This window comes from Callorhinus ursinus, unplaced genomic scaffold, assembly GCF_003265705.2.
Source record: "Callorhinus ursinus isolate GAN/ISIS: 27379988/994484 unplaced genomic scaffold, GSC_fseal_2.0 scaffold18, whole genome shotgun sequence".
NCBI classification, from domain to species: domain Eukaryota; kingdom Metazoa; phylum Chordata; class Mammalia; order Carnivora; family Otariidae; genus Callorhinus; species Callorhinus ursinus.
The window spans coordinates 1,206,125-1,227,780 of record NW_027397080.1 but is presented as its reverse complement, the minus strand read 5'-3'; the positions used below and the strand labels follow the sequence as shown (position 1 = coordinate 1,227,780).

The 21,656-nt window shown below is 38.7% G+C and overlaps 1 protein-coding gene and 1 pseudogene across 1 annotated transcript in view; one reads left to right on the top strand and one right to left on the bottom strand.

Moving 5' to 3' along the window:
* TESK2 (testis associated actin remodelling kinase 2) overlaps window positions 1-21,656 on the bottom strand; it is a 137,224-nt gene that overhangs the window by 41,874 nt on the left and 73,694 nt on the right. The window contains exon 4 of the mRNA XM_025855801.2: window positions 1,243-1,291. Within this exon, the coding sequence (XP_025711586.1) occupies window positions 1,243-1,291 (49 nt within the window). The remainder of the gene's footprint in view (window positions 1-1,242; window positions 1,292-21,656) is intronic.
* Window positions 6,776-7,960, top strand: LOC112811628 (aminoacyl tRNA synthase complex-interacting multifunctional protein 1-like; annotated as a pseudogene).

Here is a 21,656-nt window from a genome sequence, read left to right as displayed (position 1 = left end):
ACACAAGCAGGGGGAGTGGGAGAGGGAGAAGCAGGCTTCCCACAGAGCAGGGAGCCCGACGTGGGGCTCGATCCCAGGACCCGGGGACCATGACCCGAGCCAAAGGCAGACGCCTAACGACTGAGCCACCCAGGCGCCCTCTCCTCTGACTTTTAAAATTGAATTACTCTAGGTCTCAGACACGGATCCTCTTCTCTATCTAGACTCCCTGGGGCAGATACTATCATTATTATTATTCCCATTTTACAGATGACAACACTGAGACACAGAGAAATTCAAATCTAGGCAATCAAGATGTCAGAGCCCATGCTCTTAACTACCTCATTGTTCTGCTTTCTTTAGCCTTCCATAAAAGAGGCAGGACAGAGCTACACACATTCCACATTCTGGTGCCCTCAGTAACTGGAAAAAGAGACAAAGAGTGAGGCATATGGGACCTTCCATCATCAGATACTAGGACTAATACCAGGCACCAAGCCAGCAAGAAACCAATAATCACAAATTCTGTTAAACAATTTTCCTTCCTTCACTTTGTATTTTGGTAATTACTTCCCAAGGAAGATTGTGAACACTTTCTAGAACATAGATTCTCAAATCTAGATGCTCACCTGAATAATCTGGGGAGCTTTTAAAAATACATATGGGCCCTATGAAGACCTACTAAACCTAGGAGATTTCAGGAACCTGTGTTTCTAAGAAGAACCCAAGCAAATTCTGAAGCTGACAGCTCAGTACCTAAATTTAGGAAGCCTTTGTTCTAGAGAGGATTCTCTGGTCCTCAGAGGCTAAGTAGTGGCTATCATATATTATCTGCCTAGAAGAGGCTGAAAATGAAATGAGACTGGAGAGGTAAACTAATTCCAAGGAGTAGTAAGACCAATCAGGACACTACAGCAGTGACGGTGGAATTCTAGATCAGGACACCAAACGTTTATGTCTGTTGCCATGGAAGAGTCTGCAGCCAAGTGATGCCATCCCTTAGCTTAGAAAGGGGTCATCCAGGCAGCAAGAATCAATATAATATTTGAGCACTCATATTTTCAGAGTACTCACAAAGTATTATGAGGGAATCCAAGAGTATTAAGAGATATGGCCATTGTCCTCAGGCAAGAGAAGAAAGCATTGTTAACACTGCCATTTTTGCATAAATATAAATGCATATACAAGTAATAATTACTATGGAACCAAAAATGCTGAAACTAAGGCAAAGAAGCCACTTCAGTATGCTTACTTAAGTCTTACCTCTGTAAGTGCATGCAATTGTCCTTGATGTACACACACACCCATGAACCTATGAAACAAAACACATTTTTTTAAACAAATGAAAATACCACAACTGCCATATTGAGAAACTAGTTTAGTTACTCATGCATTAGAAACAATCCAATACCTGTGAAGTCTCCCGGTTCCTGTACAACCCTGTAGCCTCTCTAACTTTGATACCAGGCTGGTAAATTTCTAAGTTTACCATGAAACATCTGGTTGTGGCAAGATCTAGTGGTAAAAAGCAACTGTGGAAGAGAGAAAGGAGTAAGCTTTAAAAATAGCATGGTATATTAGAAAAGGCACCAAAGCACCAAACTGGAAGTAAGGAAACTTGATGCTGGTTTCAGCTCCAATACTATCTGACTACATGCTCACCAAAAAAAAAAAAAAAAAAAAAAAAGAGAGAGAGAAAGAAAGAGAGAGAGAGAGAGACATTAACCCTATTTGAAGCTCAGTTTCCTCATCTAAAAGTAAGTAAGTTGGACTACCCAAGCTGAAGGTCTGTAATTTACAAACTACCAACTATGAGAGAGAGAGGGGAAAAAAGCCCACATTTGCTGGAAGACAAAGGACTAACTTCCTTAACATTAAAAGAACTCTTCCAAATATGTAAAAAAAGAACCCAGTAGAAAAATAAGCAGGGGGTGCCTGGGTGGCTCAGTCACTTAAGCATCTGCCTTCAGCTCAGGTCATGATTCCAGAGTCCTGGGATCAAGCCCCGTGTTGGGCTCCCTGCTCAGAAGGGAGCCTGCTTGTCCCTCTCCCTCTACCCCTCCTCCTGCTCGTGTTCACTCTCTCTCTCAAATAAATAAAATCTTAAAAAAAAAGAAAAAGCAAAAAAAGTATATAATTCATAGAAAAGTAAAATGTCTAATAAAAATATCAAAATACTCTAATTCACTTATAATTAAAGAAATACACATTAAAAGAAGATATTGCTTTTAAATCTATCAAATGAACAAAGATTAAGATTGATCATGCTCAGTGTTGTCCAAAAGGTGAAGAAAACAGGAACAGGAAACACTGTTAAGTTCTTGGCACAACTTTTTCAAAGGGTAATTGATTATACCTAGCAAACATTTTAATTGCTCCAACAACTCCACTTCTCAGAATTCATGTTACAAATATACTCAATTTGGGTACATATAAAAGGACACCTACTTCACCGCTGTATATCTAAATACAATAAAAACTAATTAAAATAAAAAACTAGTTAAATATTTATGGCATATTCATAGATTGGAAAACTATATAGCCATTAAAAAAGAATGGAGTAGATCTTTATGCACTGATATGGGAAGATATCCAAAATATACTGTTAAAACAAAACAGTGAGCTACAAATCCCATTTATATAAAAAAAGTTTGTGTATTAATAGAAAATGTCTAGGGAGTACTACTACTAAGTACTATATGGTATCATTTATATGTGGAATCTACAAAACAAAACAAAAACAGACTCATAAATACAGAGAACAAATTGGTGGTGGTTGTGGGGAGGGGGATTCAGAGATGGGAGAAACAAGTGAAGGGGATTAAGAGGTACAAAATTCGAGTTATAAATAAGTCATGGGGATGTAAAGTACAACATAGAGAATACAGTCAATAATACTGAAATAATTTTGCATGGTGACAAATGATAACTACACTTATGGTAAGCATTTTGTAATATATATAAATGTTGAATCACCATGTTGTACACCTGGAACTGATATAATATTGTATATCAACAATACTTCAATTTATTTTTTTTTAAGATTTTATATATTCATTTGACAGAGAGAGAGAGAGCACAAGCAGAGGGAGAAGCAGGCTTCCTGCAGAGCAGGGAGCCTGATGTGGGACTCAATCCCAGGATCCTGGGATCATGACCTGAGCCGAAGGCAGACACTTAACCGACTGAGCCACCCAGGCATCCCTCAACTATACTTCAATTTAAAAAAAGAAAAAAAAGAAGAGGGGAAGACACTTGAGAGATATCTGGGGAGAAGGCCAGGTAAACAGAGAGAGAGAGAGAGAGATAGGAGTTATGCTGCCATAAACCAAAGAATGTCTGGAGTCACCAAAGGTCAGAAGAAACAAGAGACAATTCTCCCCTACAGCCTCCGGAGGAAGTGTTGCCTGTCAATACCTTGCTTTCAGACTTCAGAACTGTGAGAGAATAAATTTAGATTGTTTAAAGCCACAAGTTTATGGTACCGTTTGGTAGTCCCAGGAAACGAATGCAATGCATGACTGATTTTCTACAAAGGTAGGTGCAAAGGCAGGCAATTCAGTAGAGCAAAAATAAGTGTTTTCAACAAAGGAAGCTTGAACAACTGGATTGGAACTGGGAAACAAATAAATTTGGATTAATACCTTTTAGCATATATAAAAATTGACTTAAAATGGATCATAAACCTAAATGTAAAACCAAATCTATAAAATATCTGGAAGAATTCATAAAAGAAAACCTTTGTGACCTTCTATTAAGCAAAGGTTTCTTAGACATGACACCAAAGCATAACCTATAAAATTAAAAATTAATTAGACTTCTTTTTTTTAAGATTTTATTTATTTATTTGAGAGAGAGTGAGCAAGACAGAGAACACAAGCAAGGGGAGAGGCAGAGGGAGAGGAAGGAAGGCAGAGGGAGAGGGAGAGAAGCCCCTCATGTGGGGCTTGATTCCAGGACTCTGGGATCATGACCTGAGCCAAAGGCAGATGCTTAACCACTGAGCCACCCAGGCACCCCAATTAATTAGACTTCTTAAAATCAAAATCTTGTGCTCTTGTTTTTTTAGGATTTTTTATTTATTTGAGAGAGAGAGAACAGAGCGTGCGAGAACACGAGTGGGGGGCGCAGAGGGAGAGGGAGAAGGAGGCTCCCCACTAAGCAGGGAGCCCAATGCAGGGCTCAATGCCAGGACCCTGGGATCATGACCTGAGCTGAAGGCAGATGCTTAACCGACTAAGCCACCCAGGTGCCCCATCTTGAGCTCTTAAGACACTGTTAAGAGAATGAAAAGACAAGTCATAGACTGCAGTGCATATATCTAAGAAAGGATTCATGTTTAGATTTTTTTTTTTAAGATTTATTTACTTAGAGGGGAAAGGGGCAAAGGGAGAGAGAGAATGCCGAGTGTGGAGCCCAACACAGGGCTTGATCCCACAACCCAGAGACTGCGATCTGAGCCAAAATCAAGAGTCTGACGCTCAACTGACTGAGCCACCCATCCCATGTTTACATTTTTTTTAATCTCTCAAAATACAATAATAACCCAATTTAAAAAACAGAGAAAGACTCAGACAATTCACTAAAGAAGATATAGAGATGGAAAATAAGTACATGAAAAGATGCTCCAAATCATTCGGGAAATGCAAATCAAAACTATAAGATATACTATACACCTATTAGAATGTCTAAAATTAAAGACTTGCAGCATACCAAATATTGGTAAAAATGAAGAGCAACCAGAATACCCATGCAGTGCTGGTGGGAATATGAAATGGTACAACCACTTTGGAAGACACTGAGGTAGTTTCTTACATAACCATGTACCTATCATGTGATCCAGCTATTCCCCTCCTAGGTATTCAACCCAAAAGAAGTGAAAGCATATATCAACACAAAACTGTACACAAATACCCATTAGCAGTTGAAGGGACAAACAAATTATGGTATTCATACAACAGACTACTAACTCAGCTACAAAAAGGACATGAACCAGTGATATATGCAACAGTGGATAAATCTCAAAATAATTATGCTGTGTGAAAAATCTGGACCCCAAAAAAGTGCATACCGTACCATTCTATTTACATAAAAGTCTATGAAGTAAAATGAATCTATAGTGAAAAAAGCAGATCACTATTGCCTGAGAGGGGTGGAGTTTATGGGGGTGCAAAGGTGAGGGAGGAAATTTTGAGGGAGGATGGATATGTTCACTATCTCATGGGTGTATATACGTATGTCAAAACTTATCGCAGTGCACGCTTTAAATGTGCAGTTTATGGGGGGTGGCGGGATGGGTTAGCCCGGTGATGGGTATTAAGGAGGGCACGTTCTGCGTGGAGCACTGGGTGTTATGCACAAACAATGAATCATGGAACACTACATCAAAAACTAATGATGTAATGTATGGTGATTAACATAACATAATAATAAAAAATAAATAAATGCACAGTTTATATGTCGTTTAAATCTCAAAAAAGCTATAAAACAAAGAAGAAAAATAGTAAGTAGTACTGACGAGGTAAGGGGTAATTTTTACTTTTTAGTGTACACATTTATGTTATATTTGAAGTTTTTTCAACCAACAGGTTATATTTATATATTAAAATAATCCAAAAATAAAAACCATAAAAAATGATTATTACTGATGATCATTAAAGTGGAAGAAGATAAATGTCACAAGGCCAGTGACAACCGGGTTTGGATTGCCAAGAAGGAAGTCTCATTAACAATGCCACAAGGTGTACCTGGGTGGCTCAGTCAGTTAAGCATTTGACTCTTGATTTCGGCTCAGGTCATGATCTCAGGGTTGTGAGATGGAGCCCCGGGTTGGACTCCGACTCAGTGGGGAGTCAGCTTGAGATTCTCCCCCTCGCACTCTGCCCTTCCCCAGCACTCTCTCTCAAATAAATAAATAAATCTTAAAAAAAAACACACACACACACACACAATGTCCTCCAGTCTCAAGTAAGCTCTAGTTTAGAAGGGCAAAGAAAAGGGGAGACTGACTACAAGTGAGAGTAAAGGCAAAGCAGTGACAAGGCTGGAAAGGACCATAAAGTTCCATGAAGGAGGAGTCCAGGTCATATTCTTCCTTGTGTTCATAGCACCGAACAGTGCCCAGCAAATAGCATGCACATGCAGTAAATGATTGTTGAGTGAAAAGGAACTGAGTGAGGGAGAATGTGTGGTTGGCTGTAATATCACAGTAGAGTTTTAAAGACATGCCACTTTGACCAAAATTACTAATATGGAAATTTCAGAGTTTCTCCAAGAGGTGGTTTCTGGACCGCTAGTTTTCTCTAAGTGCATCCAGAGACTTGGTGGGAACTTGAGAAAGGAAAGAACCCAAGGAAAGATCTAGGCAGTACTGAAATAGGATGCAGGCGCCAATGATCAGTTGAAACTTACCTCTGGCTTGGGCACAAATGGGAAGCAAATTGGTAAAGAGTTAAAGGCTCTGAAGTTAGAGGGTGTGGGCTCAAATCCCACCTCCACTCTACTAGGCAAGCATTAGTTTCCTTTTCTGTAAAATAGGATAACATTGTCCACAACACAAGGTCGTTGGAAGAGATTAATGAAATAACGAAATATAAAGTCCAAAGAACAGTGACTGGTGCACAGTAAGAGTTCAAAAAAAATAAGTAATTATTATAATTATAACTTAAACGTGGACGAGGTGAGAATCAAATTTAGTCACAAAGTGAATGGGCAGGAAAGCTTCTTTCTTTTTTTCTTTTAAAGATTTTATTTTTAGGCTCCGGACTGAGGCTTCCTGGGTGAGGCTCCCCAGGTTGCTCTGTCTACCGATTCATGATTTTCTGCCGTTTTTGGCAAAAATGGCAACTAATGGTGCTGTTCTGAAGAGACTGGAACAGAAGGGTGCAGAAGCAGATCAAATTGTTGAATATTTAAAGCAGCAAGTTGCTCTTCTTAAGGAGAAAGCAATTTTGCAGGCAACTTTGAGAGAAGAGAAGAAACTTCGAGTTGAAAACGCTAAATCAGGGGTGCCTGGGTGGCTCAGTTGTTAAGCGTCTGCCTTCGGCTCAGGTCATGATCCCAGGCTCCTGGGATCAAGCCCCGGATCGGGCTCCTTGCTCAGTGGGAAGCCTGCTTCTCCCTCTCCCACTTCCCCTGCTTGTGTTCCCTCTCTCACTGTGTCCCTCTCTATCAAATAAATAAAATCTTAAAAAAAAGAAAATGCTAAATTAAAGAAAGAAATTGAAGAATTGAAACAAGAGCTAATTCAGGCAGAAATTCAAAATGGAGTGAAACAAATACCATTTCCATCTGGTACTCTGCTGCAAGCTAATTCCACAGTTTCTGAAAATGTGATACAGTCTAGACCAATAACAACTATAATTTCTGGTGCCAAAGAACAGATAGGAGGAGGAGCAGAAGAAAAGAAGATGAAAGAGAAAACTGAAGTGAAAGGAGAGAAAAAGGAGAAAAAATAGCAGTCAGTAGCAGGAAGCACTGACTCTAAGCCAGTAGATGTTTCTTATCTGGATCTTCGAGTTGGTTGCATCATCACTGCCAGAAAACACCCTGATACAGATTCTTTATATGTGGAAGAAGTAGATGTTGGAGAAACAGCCCCAAGAACAGTTGTCAGTGGCCTGGTGAATCGTGTTCCTCTTGAACAGAGGCAAAATCAGATGGTGATTTTACTTTGTAACCTGAAACCTGCAAAGATGAGGGGAGTAATATCTCAAGCAATGGTGATGTGTGCTAGTTCACCTGAGCAGGTTGAAATCTTGGCACCTCCTAATGGGTCTGCTCCTGGAGACAGAATTGTTTTGATGCTTTTCCTGGAGAACCTGACAAGGAGCTGAATCCTAAGAAGATGATTTGGGAGCAGATCCAGCCAGATCTCTTTACTAATGATGAGTATGTAGCTACATACAAAGGAGCTCCCTTTGAGGTGAAAGGGAAGGGAGTGTTTAGGGCTCAAACTATGACCAACAGTGGCATAAAATAAAATACTTCATTTACTGAACTACATTGGAGAAAATTTTAATAACAATAAAAAGAATATTTGTCACTTGTACCTAAAATTAAAAAAAAATCTTATTTTTAAATAATCTCTACACCCAAATAGGGCTCGAACTCATGACCCCAAGATCAAATGTCCCATGCTCCGCCAACTGAGACAGACAGGCACCCCAAAAAGCTAGTTTTTATGTGCCCACTCTCCTCTTCATTCCCTAACCCTTGTCCCTACCTCCACTTCCTGCCTTGGAAAAGTGGGACATTTAACTTCATTCATCTGTCAGTTTCTTTACTATGAAAATCATGACCTAATATGGAAGAGGGTGAGTAGGAGGAATGTGGGGCAGGTAAAAGTCTAACAAATAACGAACATAATACAGAATGCTGAAAGACTGACTCTGGAATGCTGACTGTTTCTGACCAGCATGGCAGTGTCTATAACCTATGCAGAAAGAGCATTTGAGAGTGTCAGTTACTGTCAGAGAAACTAGTTGGGTAAAAAAGAGGAGGCTGGGGGCATCTGGGTAGCTCAGGTGGTTAAGCGCCTACCTTCAGCTCAGGTCATGATCCCGGGGTGCTGGGATCAAGCCCCACATTGGGCTCCCTGCTCAGTGGGGAGCCCCCTTCTCCCTCTGCTGCTCCCCTGCTTATGCTCTCTGTCAAATAAATAAATTCAATTTAAAAAAAAAAGGAGGAAGCTGTAGTGGAACAGAGGAAATATAAAGAAGATAATGAGAAAACAGTTAATCTGAGGGAGTTGCAGTTGTTACAGGTATCCTTAAAATAGGTCACTTTTCTCTAAGTATCTGTACAACTCCCTAGTCATTGGAATTATGAGAATCAGCATGCCATTCATTTATTAAACAATTATTTTTTAAATTTACTTATTTTTTATTTAAATTTAAGTTACTTAACATATAGTGTATATTGGTTTCGAAGCAGAATTTAGTGATTCATCACTTACATATAACATCCAGTGCTCATCCCAACAAATACCCTCCTTAATGCCCATCACCCATTTAGCCCACCTCCCTTCCAGCAACCTTCAGTTTGTTCTCTATAGTTAACAGTCTCTTATGGCTTGCCTCCTCTTCTGTTTTTATCTTATTTTATTTTTCCTTCCCTTCCAGTATGTTCACCTGTTTTGCTTCTTAAATTCCATATATGAGTAAAATAATATGCTATTTGCCTTTCTTTGCCTGACTTATTTTGCTTAGCATTAATACCCTCTAGTTCCATCCACATCGTTGCAAATAAACAATTCTTTATTGAGTGGCTACTATGTGCAAGGCTTTAGAGACAGGACAGTGAATAAAACAAAGTCCCTGCTCTCACAGAACTTTCATTCTAGGGCTCGTTCTGTTGGAAGGCAATTGTAATAAAAAGTTAAATGGGTATTTTGCAGAATGTGGCTAAACTGTATGCATAAATAGCTGTTTCTAGTGAGCCTCCTACAGAAAGGATGCTTCTCTTCAGATTAAGTAGTATCCCTACCTGAGAATAATTCTATTCCCAGGGCACCTGGGTGGCTCAGTTGGTTAACTGTCTCCCTCCAGTTCAGGTCCTGATCCCAGGATGCTGGAATCAAGCCCCATGTCAGGCTCCCTGCTCAGCAGTGTCTGCTTCCCCCCTTTCCTCCCCGCTCATGCTCTCATCATGCTCTCTCTTGCTATCTCTGTCTCTCTCTCTCTCAAATAAATAAATAAAATCTTAAAAAGAGAATAATTCTATTCCTATTACCCCACCATAGCAAAAAGAGATAAAGTAAAATATGATAAGTTACATTTCTTTCTTCATTATGGCTTTCCCAACTATACCAGGCCCTACCAGGGGTGGCTAACTATGGCCCACTATTTTTTATAATTTTTTCAAGATTTTATTTATTTATTTTTGTGCACGTACACACAAGAGACAGAGAGAGAGTGCATGAGCAAGGGAGGGGCAGAGGGAAAAGCAGACTCCCTGCCGAGCAGGGAACCCAATGAGGGACTCCATAACAGGACCCTGGGACTATGACCTGAGCAGAAGGCAGACGCCTAACCGACTGAGCCACCCAGGCACCCAGTTTTTATAATTTTTTATTGGAATACAATCATGGTATTGTCTATGACAGCTTAGTTGTGATAGAGACTGTATGACTTGCAAAGACTAGAATATTTACTGTCTAGTCCTTTACAGAAAAAGTTTGCTGACCCTTGCACTAGAGCATAGGGATCTAACCATTCCCATCTAGGGGAACTTAAGCAAGTTACTTAATCTTTAAAAATCTCAATGTCCTCAGCTACAAAAATGGACCCAGAAATAACACCATCTTAGAGGCTTCTTAGGAGGATTAAATGGAATAGTTCAGGTATACTATTTAGCAATGTCTAACCCATGCTCAAATAAAACTTAGTGGTTTTAAATTGATCATCATTAATGATCCTAAATTATGCCATCCCTCACATGGCTATTAGGGTCACCTTCCAAAACACAAAATATGTCATTACCTTCTTCATAACGCTTCAAAGGCTCCCTTCTGCCTATACTATAATGTTGAAATTCCTTACCACAGTATTTAAAACTTGATCTGCTCCAACTTATCTTTGGATCCTCGTATTTTCCCATAAGCCTTATTCTTTGCCCATCTCTTCATCTCCTCTGGTTCTATCTTACAAATATATTTATATTTCCCCCCATCTTAAAAAATGCTTCTCTTGCCTCCTCCCTAAAATAGGATACAAATTCACTGTTTTCATTTGTTACCAAACTTTAATAGGTTACATTCACTATCTACATTTGTTTAACCTTCACTCATTCTTAAACTCATTAAAATTGGCCTTCTGCCCATATCACTCTTTTGTAACTTCCTTACTATGAAGGATTCAGAGTTTTATTTATTTCTGCATTTCTAGTACCTAGTATAGTATCTGGCACATAGTAAGAAAGCTCTCAGTAAAGATTTGTTGAATGGCATGAGTGATTTTTATGACCTACAAACTTAAGTTCAAGCTCTTCTCTGAGTTGGAAGACTATTTTATTTCATTTTACTGAAAATCATCCTTCCAGGATTAGCTAAAACTTCATCTTCTCTACGTTGATCTCCTGGATATCTTCAGCTAGCGTTATTCCTCTCTCTTCCTCCTCCTCCCCCCAACAATACTGCTATGCACTTTTCACCCTGCTTTGAAAGATTGCTCATAAGCGTAACAGGTGGTCCAGGGTCTGAAGTAAGACTGCTTGTATTTGAATCCTGGCTCTGCCACTTCATAATAACCTCTCCATATTTTAGTTTCTTCACAAGCAAAATGGAAGTGTTACTATTACCTAACGCAAATGGTTATTGTGAAGATGAAATAACTTGGGCTCCTGGAACATAATAAGTACTAGAATATGTTAGCTATTCTTCTTCTTCTTTTAACATTTCTAACTCCTTCTCCAGGCTGGAATATAAGAAAGGTTTTCAAGAACACAGATCTCTTCTCATTTGTTTCTATATACAGTGCCTGATACACAATGCTCTGCACATAAGATACTAAACAAACACTTCTTTAATGCAAAAGCAATAATCACCAAATTAGCTTGACAATGCAAATTCATTTTCTAAGAAAGAACATTTAGAGGCAGGTACAAGGCTGGAAAGCCAAGAGGTATTTATTTTATTTAATCAAATATTTATATAGAACCTAGGCAATAGGATTCTACTAGCAAAACAATGACTACATTTTAAAGTCTTGGGCCTCCTAGAAGCTGAGAAGACCTGGTTTGGGTGTGATACACCCCCACAGGCCCACCATTCACTATGACCACATCATCCACAGAGATGTCACAGCCAGCACATTCAGGCAGACACTGGGTTCATGTGACAGTTTGCTGTCTACCTTCACCCCCCCACACCCCTGACTCATACCACCACATCACAGTGGTGCAGCACAACTCTACTTCTCTGTGAAACTTTTCTGCCTGACCTCCTCAACCTCACTTCCTTTCCACCACCCACCACATCCAAACAGTGTCACAGAGCTCACAAGCTAAGACAGGCAATAGCTTTACACTGGAAGAAGAGCTTGAGCAGAGTTCATTATTCCAGTTGCTATAAAAACCATATACTTGAAAAGGGAAATATCAATCATCCTTAACAAGGAGGTGATATAAGCCTAGAAAAGTATTTAATGCCAACAGTAAGTTTTCACTGAAACTGTTAGTGTTAATTATATTAAAATATAAGTTGTGGATGAATCCTCAAATCTTTTTTGGTATGAGACCAGACCTAAAAAAATACATTTTGAATGATTCTCACTCCCACTACCACCACCCAAAATCATACCAGCTGAATTACTTAGCTCAGGAAGAGAGCGCTTTGTTAATGTATGTGCTTGAGACTAAGTGATTACTGAAATTTATTATTTTTAGTTTCATACTACACACACACTCATGTTAAGAAGTAGGAAGTTGTTTTTTAGACCAGTGCTTCCTAAATTTTAATGTGCAAACAAATCACCTGAGAATTATGTAAATTGCAGGTTCCAATTCTATAGGTCGGGGCAGGGGGAAGCTGAGCGTCTGAATTTCTTTCTTTTCTTTTTCTTTTTAAGATTTTATTTATTTATTTGAGAGAGGGAGAGCACAAAGGGAGAGTGAGAGGGAGAAGCAGACTCCCTGCTGAGCAGAGAGCCCGATGTGGGACTTGATCCCAGGACCCTGAGATCATGACCTGAGCCAAAGACAGACACTTAACTGACTGAGCCACTCAGGTGTCCCGAGTCTGAATTTCTAATAAGCTCCCAGCTGATGCTGATGCTGCTAGATCTCTGGACCACATACTGAGTACCAAGGCTCAATCTAGACAAAAGACAGCTGATCACCCACTCTAAAGTTAGTAAGATCATAAGAGGAAACTCCCAATCTGATACTACTGGTAAACTAGACTTTGACCAGAGACTTAATTTGCCTTAGTCTTTCCTGTAGCATGATTTACTATTTTCCATAAAGTGTCCTTACCATGCTTTTATATGCCCTTTGACTTTTCTAAGGCTGTTTCCACTGCCTAGAATGCCCTCATTTCTACATAGTTAGATTCTACCCACCCTCAAAGCCCAGTTCAAATACTTCCCTTCCCACAAAACAAATCTGGCTCCCTCTAAGTACTTCTGAACTAGCATGCTTCTGAACTACCAAGACACTCCATCTACACCACTCTCCTAGGGTATCATCATTTCCTACCTTTATGTTTTATAAAATGAAATGAATTCTCTTGCCTGTCATATGACACAGTATATAAATACTTGCTGGGTAAATTTTTTTTTTAAGATTTTATTTATTTTTCAACAGAGAGAGAAACAGGGAGAGAGGGAACAGAAGCAGGGGGAGTGGGAGAGGGAGAAGCAGGCTTCCCGCGAAGCAGGGAGCCCAATGCGGGACTCGATCCCAAGACCCTGGGATCATGACCTGAGCTGAAGGCAGACGCCTAACGACTGAGCCACCCAGGCGCCCACTGGGGAAATTTAAAACATGACTCCGACCACTGAAAAATTATAGAATGCCTACTATGTGGCAGGCACTGGTAATGATTATATGATTATGATAGCTACTGATTCGTAAAGAGCACTTAACTATGCAGGCATTGTTTTTATATTATATTCATTTAATCCTCATAATAATCCAATGAAGTAATACTTTTTTCATCCCAATCATATTGATAAAGAAACTTGGGCTCTGAGAAATAAAGTAACCTGCCCAAAGTTATACAGATAATACGTGGCAGAGCCAGGAATCCAACCTAAACAGTGGGTTCTGTGCTCTTAATCACAATGTATATTACCTCTCCATATAGTTATAAAAAGGGTAAAAAAAATGAACAAGACACAATACCTTTCGTTAAGAAGCTATTGGCTACTCAAAAAGTTTCTGTGGCAGCTCAGCTCCAGATCAAAGTCCAAATTCGTTAACATGTTTATTCAGGAGTGTGAATGATCTGACCCACACCTCTTCCCTTATCTCCTATTACATCCACCTACATTCTCTATGTTTTAGTATATAAGCTGCTACTCCTAAAAATGTCCTAAATTCTCCCACTTCCATACTGTTGCTAGAATGAATCCTTCCACTTTTCAAAGCTCTACCAATTCTTAAAAACTCAGTGCAGGGGCACCTGGGTGGCTTAGTCGTTAAGCATCTCCCTTCGGCTCAGGTCATGATCCAGGGGTCCTGGGACAGAGCCCCACATCGGGCTCCCTGCTCCGTGGGGAGCCTGCTTCTCCATCTCCCACTCCCCCTGCTTGTGTTCCTTCTCTCGCTGTGTCTCTCTCTGCCAAATAAATAAAATCTTAAAAAGAAAAAAAAAGTCAGTGCAAGAACATCTCTAAAGAATGACAATAACAACAACAGCACCCAACATTTATATACCATTTAGTATGCCAGGCACTGCCATTGTATCAAGTCATTTGATTGTTAAAACCGCCCTTTGAGAATGTTTATAATAATTCCTATCACAGAGATATAATTTCAAATACTTCCCTAATCTTTCTAATCCAATGTAATCTTTCTCTTCCCTATACATTTATATCACTCTATTTAAAACTCTATTATAACCCTTGGGGCGTCTGTGTGGCTCAGTCGTTAAGTGTCTGCCTTCGGCTCAGGTCACGATCCCAGGCTTCTGGGATCAGCCCCACATCAGGCTCCCTGCTCACCGGGAAACCTGCTTCTTCCTCTCCCATTCCTCCTGCTTGTGTTCCCTCTCTCGCCGTCTCTCTGTCAAAAAATAAATAAAATCTAAAAAAAACAACCTCTATTATAACACTTATCAGGCCTGCCTTCTACATCAAGTTTTATCTATGTCAGCTTCTTCCACTAAATTACAAGGTTCTTGAGGGCAAGGATCTTATATGTGGAAGAGAATGGCTATTTATTCACTAAATTGCTTCCCTTTTCCTCCTTAAGTAAACGACATTTCCCAGTGTCTACACCAGATGGTTAACACCATAATACTGAGCTCTGGACAGTGGTATAGGGGCAGAAATGATTATGTCATTTCTAGGCCTGTCCCATAAAAACCTCAACCCTATCCTCTACACTTTCCTCCTTCATCTGTCAGCAGATGCAGAAGATCCAGTGAAGGAATCTGAGGCCCAATCCTAGGCAAAAAAAAAAAAAGCTCCCCTTCTACCTCTACCCAACATGCATTGAACTAGGACATAAATAAGAAACAAGCCTTTACGGGGCACCTGCCTGGATCGGTTGGTGGAGCATGCAACTCTTGATCTCGGGGTTATGAGTTCAAGCCCCATATTAGGTGTAGAGAGATTACTTAAAAACTTAAAAAAAAAAAGAAAGAAAAGAAACCAAACCTTTAAATCAGTAAGATTTTATGTAGTTTACTACAGTAGTTAGCCCTCCTGGAATAAATATACCATGTAGTTGTGTGTCTCTGTATATACCTAAAACACTGCCTTGTTCATAGTTAGCACTTAGTAAATTTATTTACTGAATTCAATTAAAAGCTAAATTTCTTAATTCCAAAGAGGGATCTTTCCTAAGTTCTACTATTATCCAGCAGTCTCCAAAATGGGGAATGAGCATGATTATCCACTGAAGTATGGGAAGAAAATTAGAATTTTTACCTAAATTATTTTTATATAAAAAGAAGAAAATGAGTTTTAGTAATATTTAATATAGGTTAAAAGTAGCAGTTAGAGATTTGCTCAAAATGTTTTCCTAATGGAATACTATGACAGGCAGAAGACGTCCAAAGATATCCATGCTCTAACCCCCAAAACCTGTGAATATGTTATGTTATATGGAAGGTAATTGATTAAAGTTGCAGATGGAATTAAGGTTGCTAATCAGCTGACTTTAAAAGATTTTTATTTACTTATTTGTCAGAGAGAGAGAGAGAGAGAGCACAAGCAGGGGGAGCAGCAGAGGCAGAGGGAGAAGCAGGCTCCTCACTGAGCAGGGAGCCCGATGCGGGACTCGATCCCAGGACCCTGGGATCATGACCTGAGCCCAGGGCAGATGCTTAACCGACTGCACCACCCAGGCATCCCTCTAATCAGCTGACTTTAAAATAGGGAGATTATCCTGGATTATCAAGTGTTACCCCACACTCGCAATGTTACCACAGTGGTCCCCAAAGGTAGAAGCGGGAAGCCAAAAAGTTAGTATTAGAGGGATACAATATGAAAAAGAATCAGCTGGTCACTGTTGGCTTTGAAGATGGAAGGAGCTACAAGCCAAGGAATGCAAGCCACTAGAAACTGAAAAAAGGAAACAGATTCTCCCCTAGAGCCCCCAGAAAGAAACACAGCCCTCTCAATACCTTGATTTTAGCCCAGTAAGATCCACATCAGACTTCTGACCTATAGAACTGTAAGATAATGAATTTGTGTTGTCTTAAGCCACTAGGCAATTTGTTATGGCAGCCATAGAAAACTAATGATACATAATAAAAAGAAATTATGGGTTACTATCTTATGTTATGTTTACAGATGTAGGATAGACTTTGGGCTTTGACTCCTAAACAAGCACAAGGAGGGGCGCCTGGGTGGCTCAGTTGGTTGAGCACCTGACTCTTGATTTCAGCTTAAGTCATGGTCTCAGGGTCATGAGATCAAGCTGCATGTCAGGCTCTGTCCTTAGCACAGTCTGCTTGGGATTCTCACTCTCCCTCTCCCTTTGCCCCTCCCTCTGCTCTGTCTTTCTCTCTCTCAAATAAATAAAGAAAAATCTTTTAAAAAAAATAAAAAACAAGCACAAGGAAAATAACATTATGTTCCTTGGTAGCATTTACCTCCTCTCAAATATTTATTGAGCTCACAATTCTGCTCTCAGGGTTAAACATTAAGGTTTAAATACACTGTCCCTCAAAAGTTTATTACCTAAACAGAAGAGGGAGAGGTGTGACAGCAGTCTAAAACACATCTAGCTGTTCTCACTCTGAAAAAAAAAAAAAAAAAAAAAAAAAAACACAAAACACTAACACCACTGTTATTTTTGGACCTGCTCAATACTACATAACAGGATCTAGTAAGAGTTCTGTGGTCATTATATCAAAGCTGTCCAGAAAATTACTACTTGTTGCTAACCTACAATGTACCTAGAAACTGTGCTAAGTGTTTTATATGTATGACCTGAGTTTAATTACCCTCATTTTATCATCTAGGAAAATGACGTTCAGAGCATTTAAATGACTTGACAAAGGTTGGAGATGTACTGGGATCTGGATCTGTTTGGCTCCAAAATCTGTGTTTTGCTCTGTAACATGGGTATGAAAGAAAAAAGGCCAATGGTTCAATAACTTCATTTTTGGGGTGCATGGGTGGCACAGGCGGTTGAGTGACCAAATCTTGGTTTTGGCTCAGTTCATGATCTCAGGGTCAAGGGATTGAGCCCTGTGTGGGGCTCCACACTCGGCACGGAGTCTGCTTGAGACGCTTTTTCCCTCTGCCCCTCCTCCCTGCGCACTATCTCCAAAATAAATAAATAAATCTTTAAAAATAATAAATTCATTTTTTATTCATAAAAAAATAACAGCCTATCTATAAATCAACGAAAATCTAACTGGTTTGCTTTACAAGCCTTTCTACTGCCAACTTTGAGCAATAAGCAGCATCCATGTTGTAGGACTTCTTCTGACCTGTACTGGCCTTTTCAGAAAAATGTCTGGCTCCAAAGTTATGGCAAAAACAATTAAGAGGTCTGAAACAAACCTGTAATAGAATATTAAAATGTGAGCAGGATTTTTATATTAATATACTTTCTAAAAGCCCTACATCTGAAGTCTACTTATACTGGTTTACTTTTCTTTAAAAAAGTTTTTCCAGAAGTTTTGATATATTTTTATCTTATTTCCTCCCATAATTGAAGGAAAGGCCCTGCAACATACTCAACCAGATTCTACTAAGCTTTAATATGTGGCACTAAAATGAACTGCTTTGCATTCTACTCCCAAATAAAGCAAAGTTACCATCACTCTCTTGGACCAGAAAAAATTACCAATAACCAAAAAGGAGAAGAAAGGCCAATGCCTCAGATCTCAAGTCCCAAAAGAGCTATGAATCTAGACCCATAAAAAAAGCAGTAATATCTTTTGGTAAAGCTTGCGGCAGTTCAAACGTGTTTTAGAGGTATTACCATCATGGAAAACTGGTTGTGCTAGGTCCTAGCTATGAGAACTCAAAGAAAACTCAGTTGAACAGACATTAACCACCAAGGCCTCACATTAGGTGACACCAAACAGAGCTGGTTCAGTCTGGCTTTCTCTTTTCTGTCCACAGTTTTTATAGTCCGATTTTAAGATAGCTAAAGGCAAGTAAGCATTGCTCACAATCACTAGATCATGTAGACAGCACTACATATAATAACCAATGAAGTTTATGGTCTAATTTTGCTTTCTTCTAGTAAAACAATACAAAAATTTAAAAAGTTAAAAAAAGATCTGCCTGCTTATAAATATTAAACCAGTATAATAAATAAAAAAATCCTAGATTTCTGAGAGAAAAACAAATATTCTCTATTTTGAATAACAACTTGAAAGTAAACTGAGACTGAGAGTTAAACTCATTCTGTAAGTATTTTATTTCACAGAAAATTTTAAACCACATTGCTCAAAATTGCCATGGAAGCAGCAAAATACTAAATCTCCTGGCAAAGGCAGAACTATTAATACATAAATATGACTTTAAATGTTCCCCCAATTTTTTTTTAATCCAGGAAGTTCAGAAGAGAACTAATATCCACAGATCCAAGTATCTAGATTATCTCCCCAAGCACTGAAAATGTTTCTTCCTCCTTCCCAAATGTATCTTTTATTCTAAGATGACTCATAAACTCACACCCAAATAGCGAAGTATAAACACAAACTTCAATTTATATGAGCATACTTCTGAAACAACACTCTCACATGATTTACTTCTTCCTCTTCTCCCAAAGTAGAAGAAATGTATAGAGGAAAGAGAACAATTCAATCTAAGAAGCATGTGTCAAGAAAATGAATATGTTCCAGGTCTGTCCTCTCTATAGATAAACAGAACATTTAAAAAAATTTTTTTACTACCTGTCACATATAAACTAAGCACAGTGATAGGCAAAGGAGACTCAGTGGGTGCCAGAGAAATAAACATGATCGTCCCTTCTTCAGAGTTCACAGACAAATAATGAAAATGATGGATTATATTTATTAAGCACTTACAATGTATCTGATACTATTCTAAGTACTTTACAGGTATTACCTCATTTAATTCTTATGAAAACATTATGTTATAGGTACTATTATTACCTCCATTTCACAGATAAGAAACTGAGGAGAGATTAAGTTGCTTGCCCAGTGTCACACAACTTGCAAATGGCAGAGTCAGGACTGGATTCTTAACTCTTAAGCTTTATGTTCTATAGCCTCAATATATGATGCTTCAGATGATTATGACTACAGTAATAACAATAATATATTAATAGTTAATGTTTAGTGCCTTGCACTGTGATAAGTTCTTTATCTCGTTTAATTCTTCCATCAATCTAGTACAGTAGTACTATTATTACTCTTTACTTCATAGATGAGAAAACTGAGGTTATAGAAGTGACATAATTTGCCAAAGGTCTCCTAACTACTGAGAGACACAACTATCCTGAACCTCTCCTCTGAATTCCAGACCCGTTTATCCAACTGCCAGCTTGATAACTCCTGATGTCTCATCCCCAAAACTTGCTCCCCATGCAGTCTTCTCCAATGTAGTTACTGGCAATTCAATTTTCCCAGTTGTTCAAGTCAAAGCCTAAGTAAGAGTTATCCTTGACTCCTTCCCTTGTGCTAATATCCCACACCCAATCCATTAGGAAATCCCACTGTCTCTACTAAAAAAATACCCAGAATCCAACTGTTTCTCTCTACCTTCCTTGCTACCAACACCATCCAAGCCATTTTCAGCTCCCTCTAGATTACTCCAATAGTGTCCTAAGTTAATTTTCATCAGTTAAACATTTACATAGCTTCAAATAAGTATATAATGAAAAATAACAGTCCCCCGGCCTGCCCATACTACCACTGAATCCTGGTCCCCAGAGGGAACCACTCTAAACTCTTTTAGTTGTTTCTTCTATTTACCATCATAGCTCTAGCGATCTACTGATTATACTGCTATTTCTCACCTTCTACTGACTTTCCCATGTGCAGGCAGAGGATTCAGCCCTCTTAAATTATTTCCCTTCCAATATTTGTATAAGACAGTCTTGGGTCTCCAAAGCAATCTACAGATTTAATGCAATTCCTATCAAAATACTCGTAGCGTTTTTCACAGAACAAGAATAATCCTAAATTTGTATGGAACCACAAATGACCCCAAATAGCCAAAACAATCTTGAAAAAGAAAGAAGCCTGGAGGTATCACCATTCCTGATTTCAAGTTATACCACAAAAGCTATAGTAATAAAAACAGTATGGTACTGGCACAGAAATAGACACATAGATCAATGGAACACAATAGAAAGCCCAGAAATAAATCTACAATTACACGGTCAATTAATCTTTGACACAGGAGCCAAAAATATGCAATAGGAAAAAGACAGTCTCTTCAACAAGTAGTGCTGGGAAAAACTGGATAGCTACATACAGAAGAATGAAACCAGGCCACTTTCTTATACTATATGCAAAAATAAACTCAAAATGGATTAAGACCTACAAGTGAGGCCTCAAGCTGTAAAATCAAGAAGAGAGCACAGGCAATAATTTCTCTGACATTGGTTGTAGCAACATTTTTCCTTTTTTTTAATTTAAATTTCAGTTAGTTAACATACAGTGTAATGTAATATTAATTTCAGGTGTGCAATATAGTGATTCAACACTTCCATACAATACCCAGTGCTCATCACAACAAGTGCACTCCTTAATCCCCAACCTTCCACCCACCTCCCTTTTGGTAACCATCAGTTTGTTCTCTATAGTTAAGAGTCTGTTTCTTGGATTGCCCCTCTCTCTTTTTTCTCCCCTCTGCTCATTTGTTCTGTTTCTTAAATTGCACAAATGTGTGAAATTATATGGTATTTGTCTTTCTCTGACTGACTTAATTCACTTGGCATAATACTCCATCCATGTCATTGCAAATGGCAAGATTTCATTCTTTTTAATGGCTGAATAATATTATATTATATGATATTGTATCTATATACCACGTCTTCTTTAGAAGGTATAATGCTAAGTAAAATAAGTCAGAGAAAGATAAATGCCATATGATTTCACTCATATGTAGAGTTTAAGAAACAAAACAAATGAACAAAGAAAAAAGGGACAAACCAAAAAACAGATTCTTAACTATAGAGAACAAACTGATGGTTTCCAGAGTAGAGAGGGTGGGGGGATGGGTGAAATAGGTGATGGGGATTAAAGAGTACACTTATTATGATGAGCACTGAGTAATGTAAAAAATTGCTGAATCACTGTATCGTACACCTGAAACTAATGTAATACTGTACATTAATTTTACTGGAATTTTAAAAAAAAGAAAAGAAAATATGACTACCACAGACATTTCAGTGAAAAAAGATTTAAAAAGATACTACAATAAACATTTATGACAATTTTTTAAAAAAGAAAAAAGAAAAAAGAAGGATCTAGAAAGAAATAGGTAGAAAGATGATAGTGAGATGCCTGGGTGGCTTATTTGATTGAGTGCAATTCAGCTCAAGTCATGATCTCAGGGTCATGAAAAGGAGCC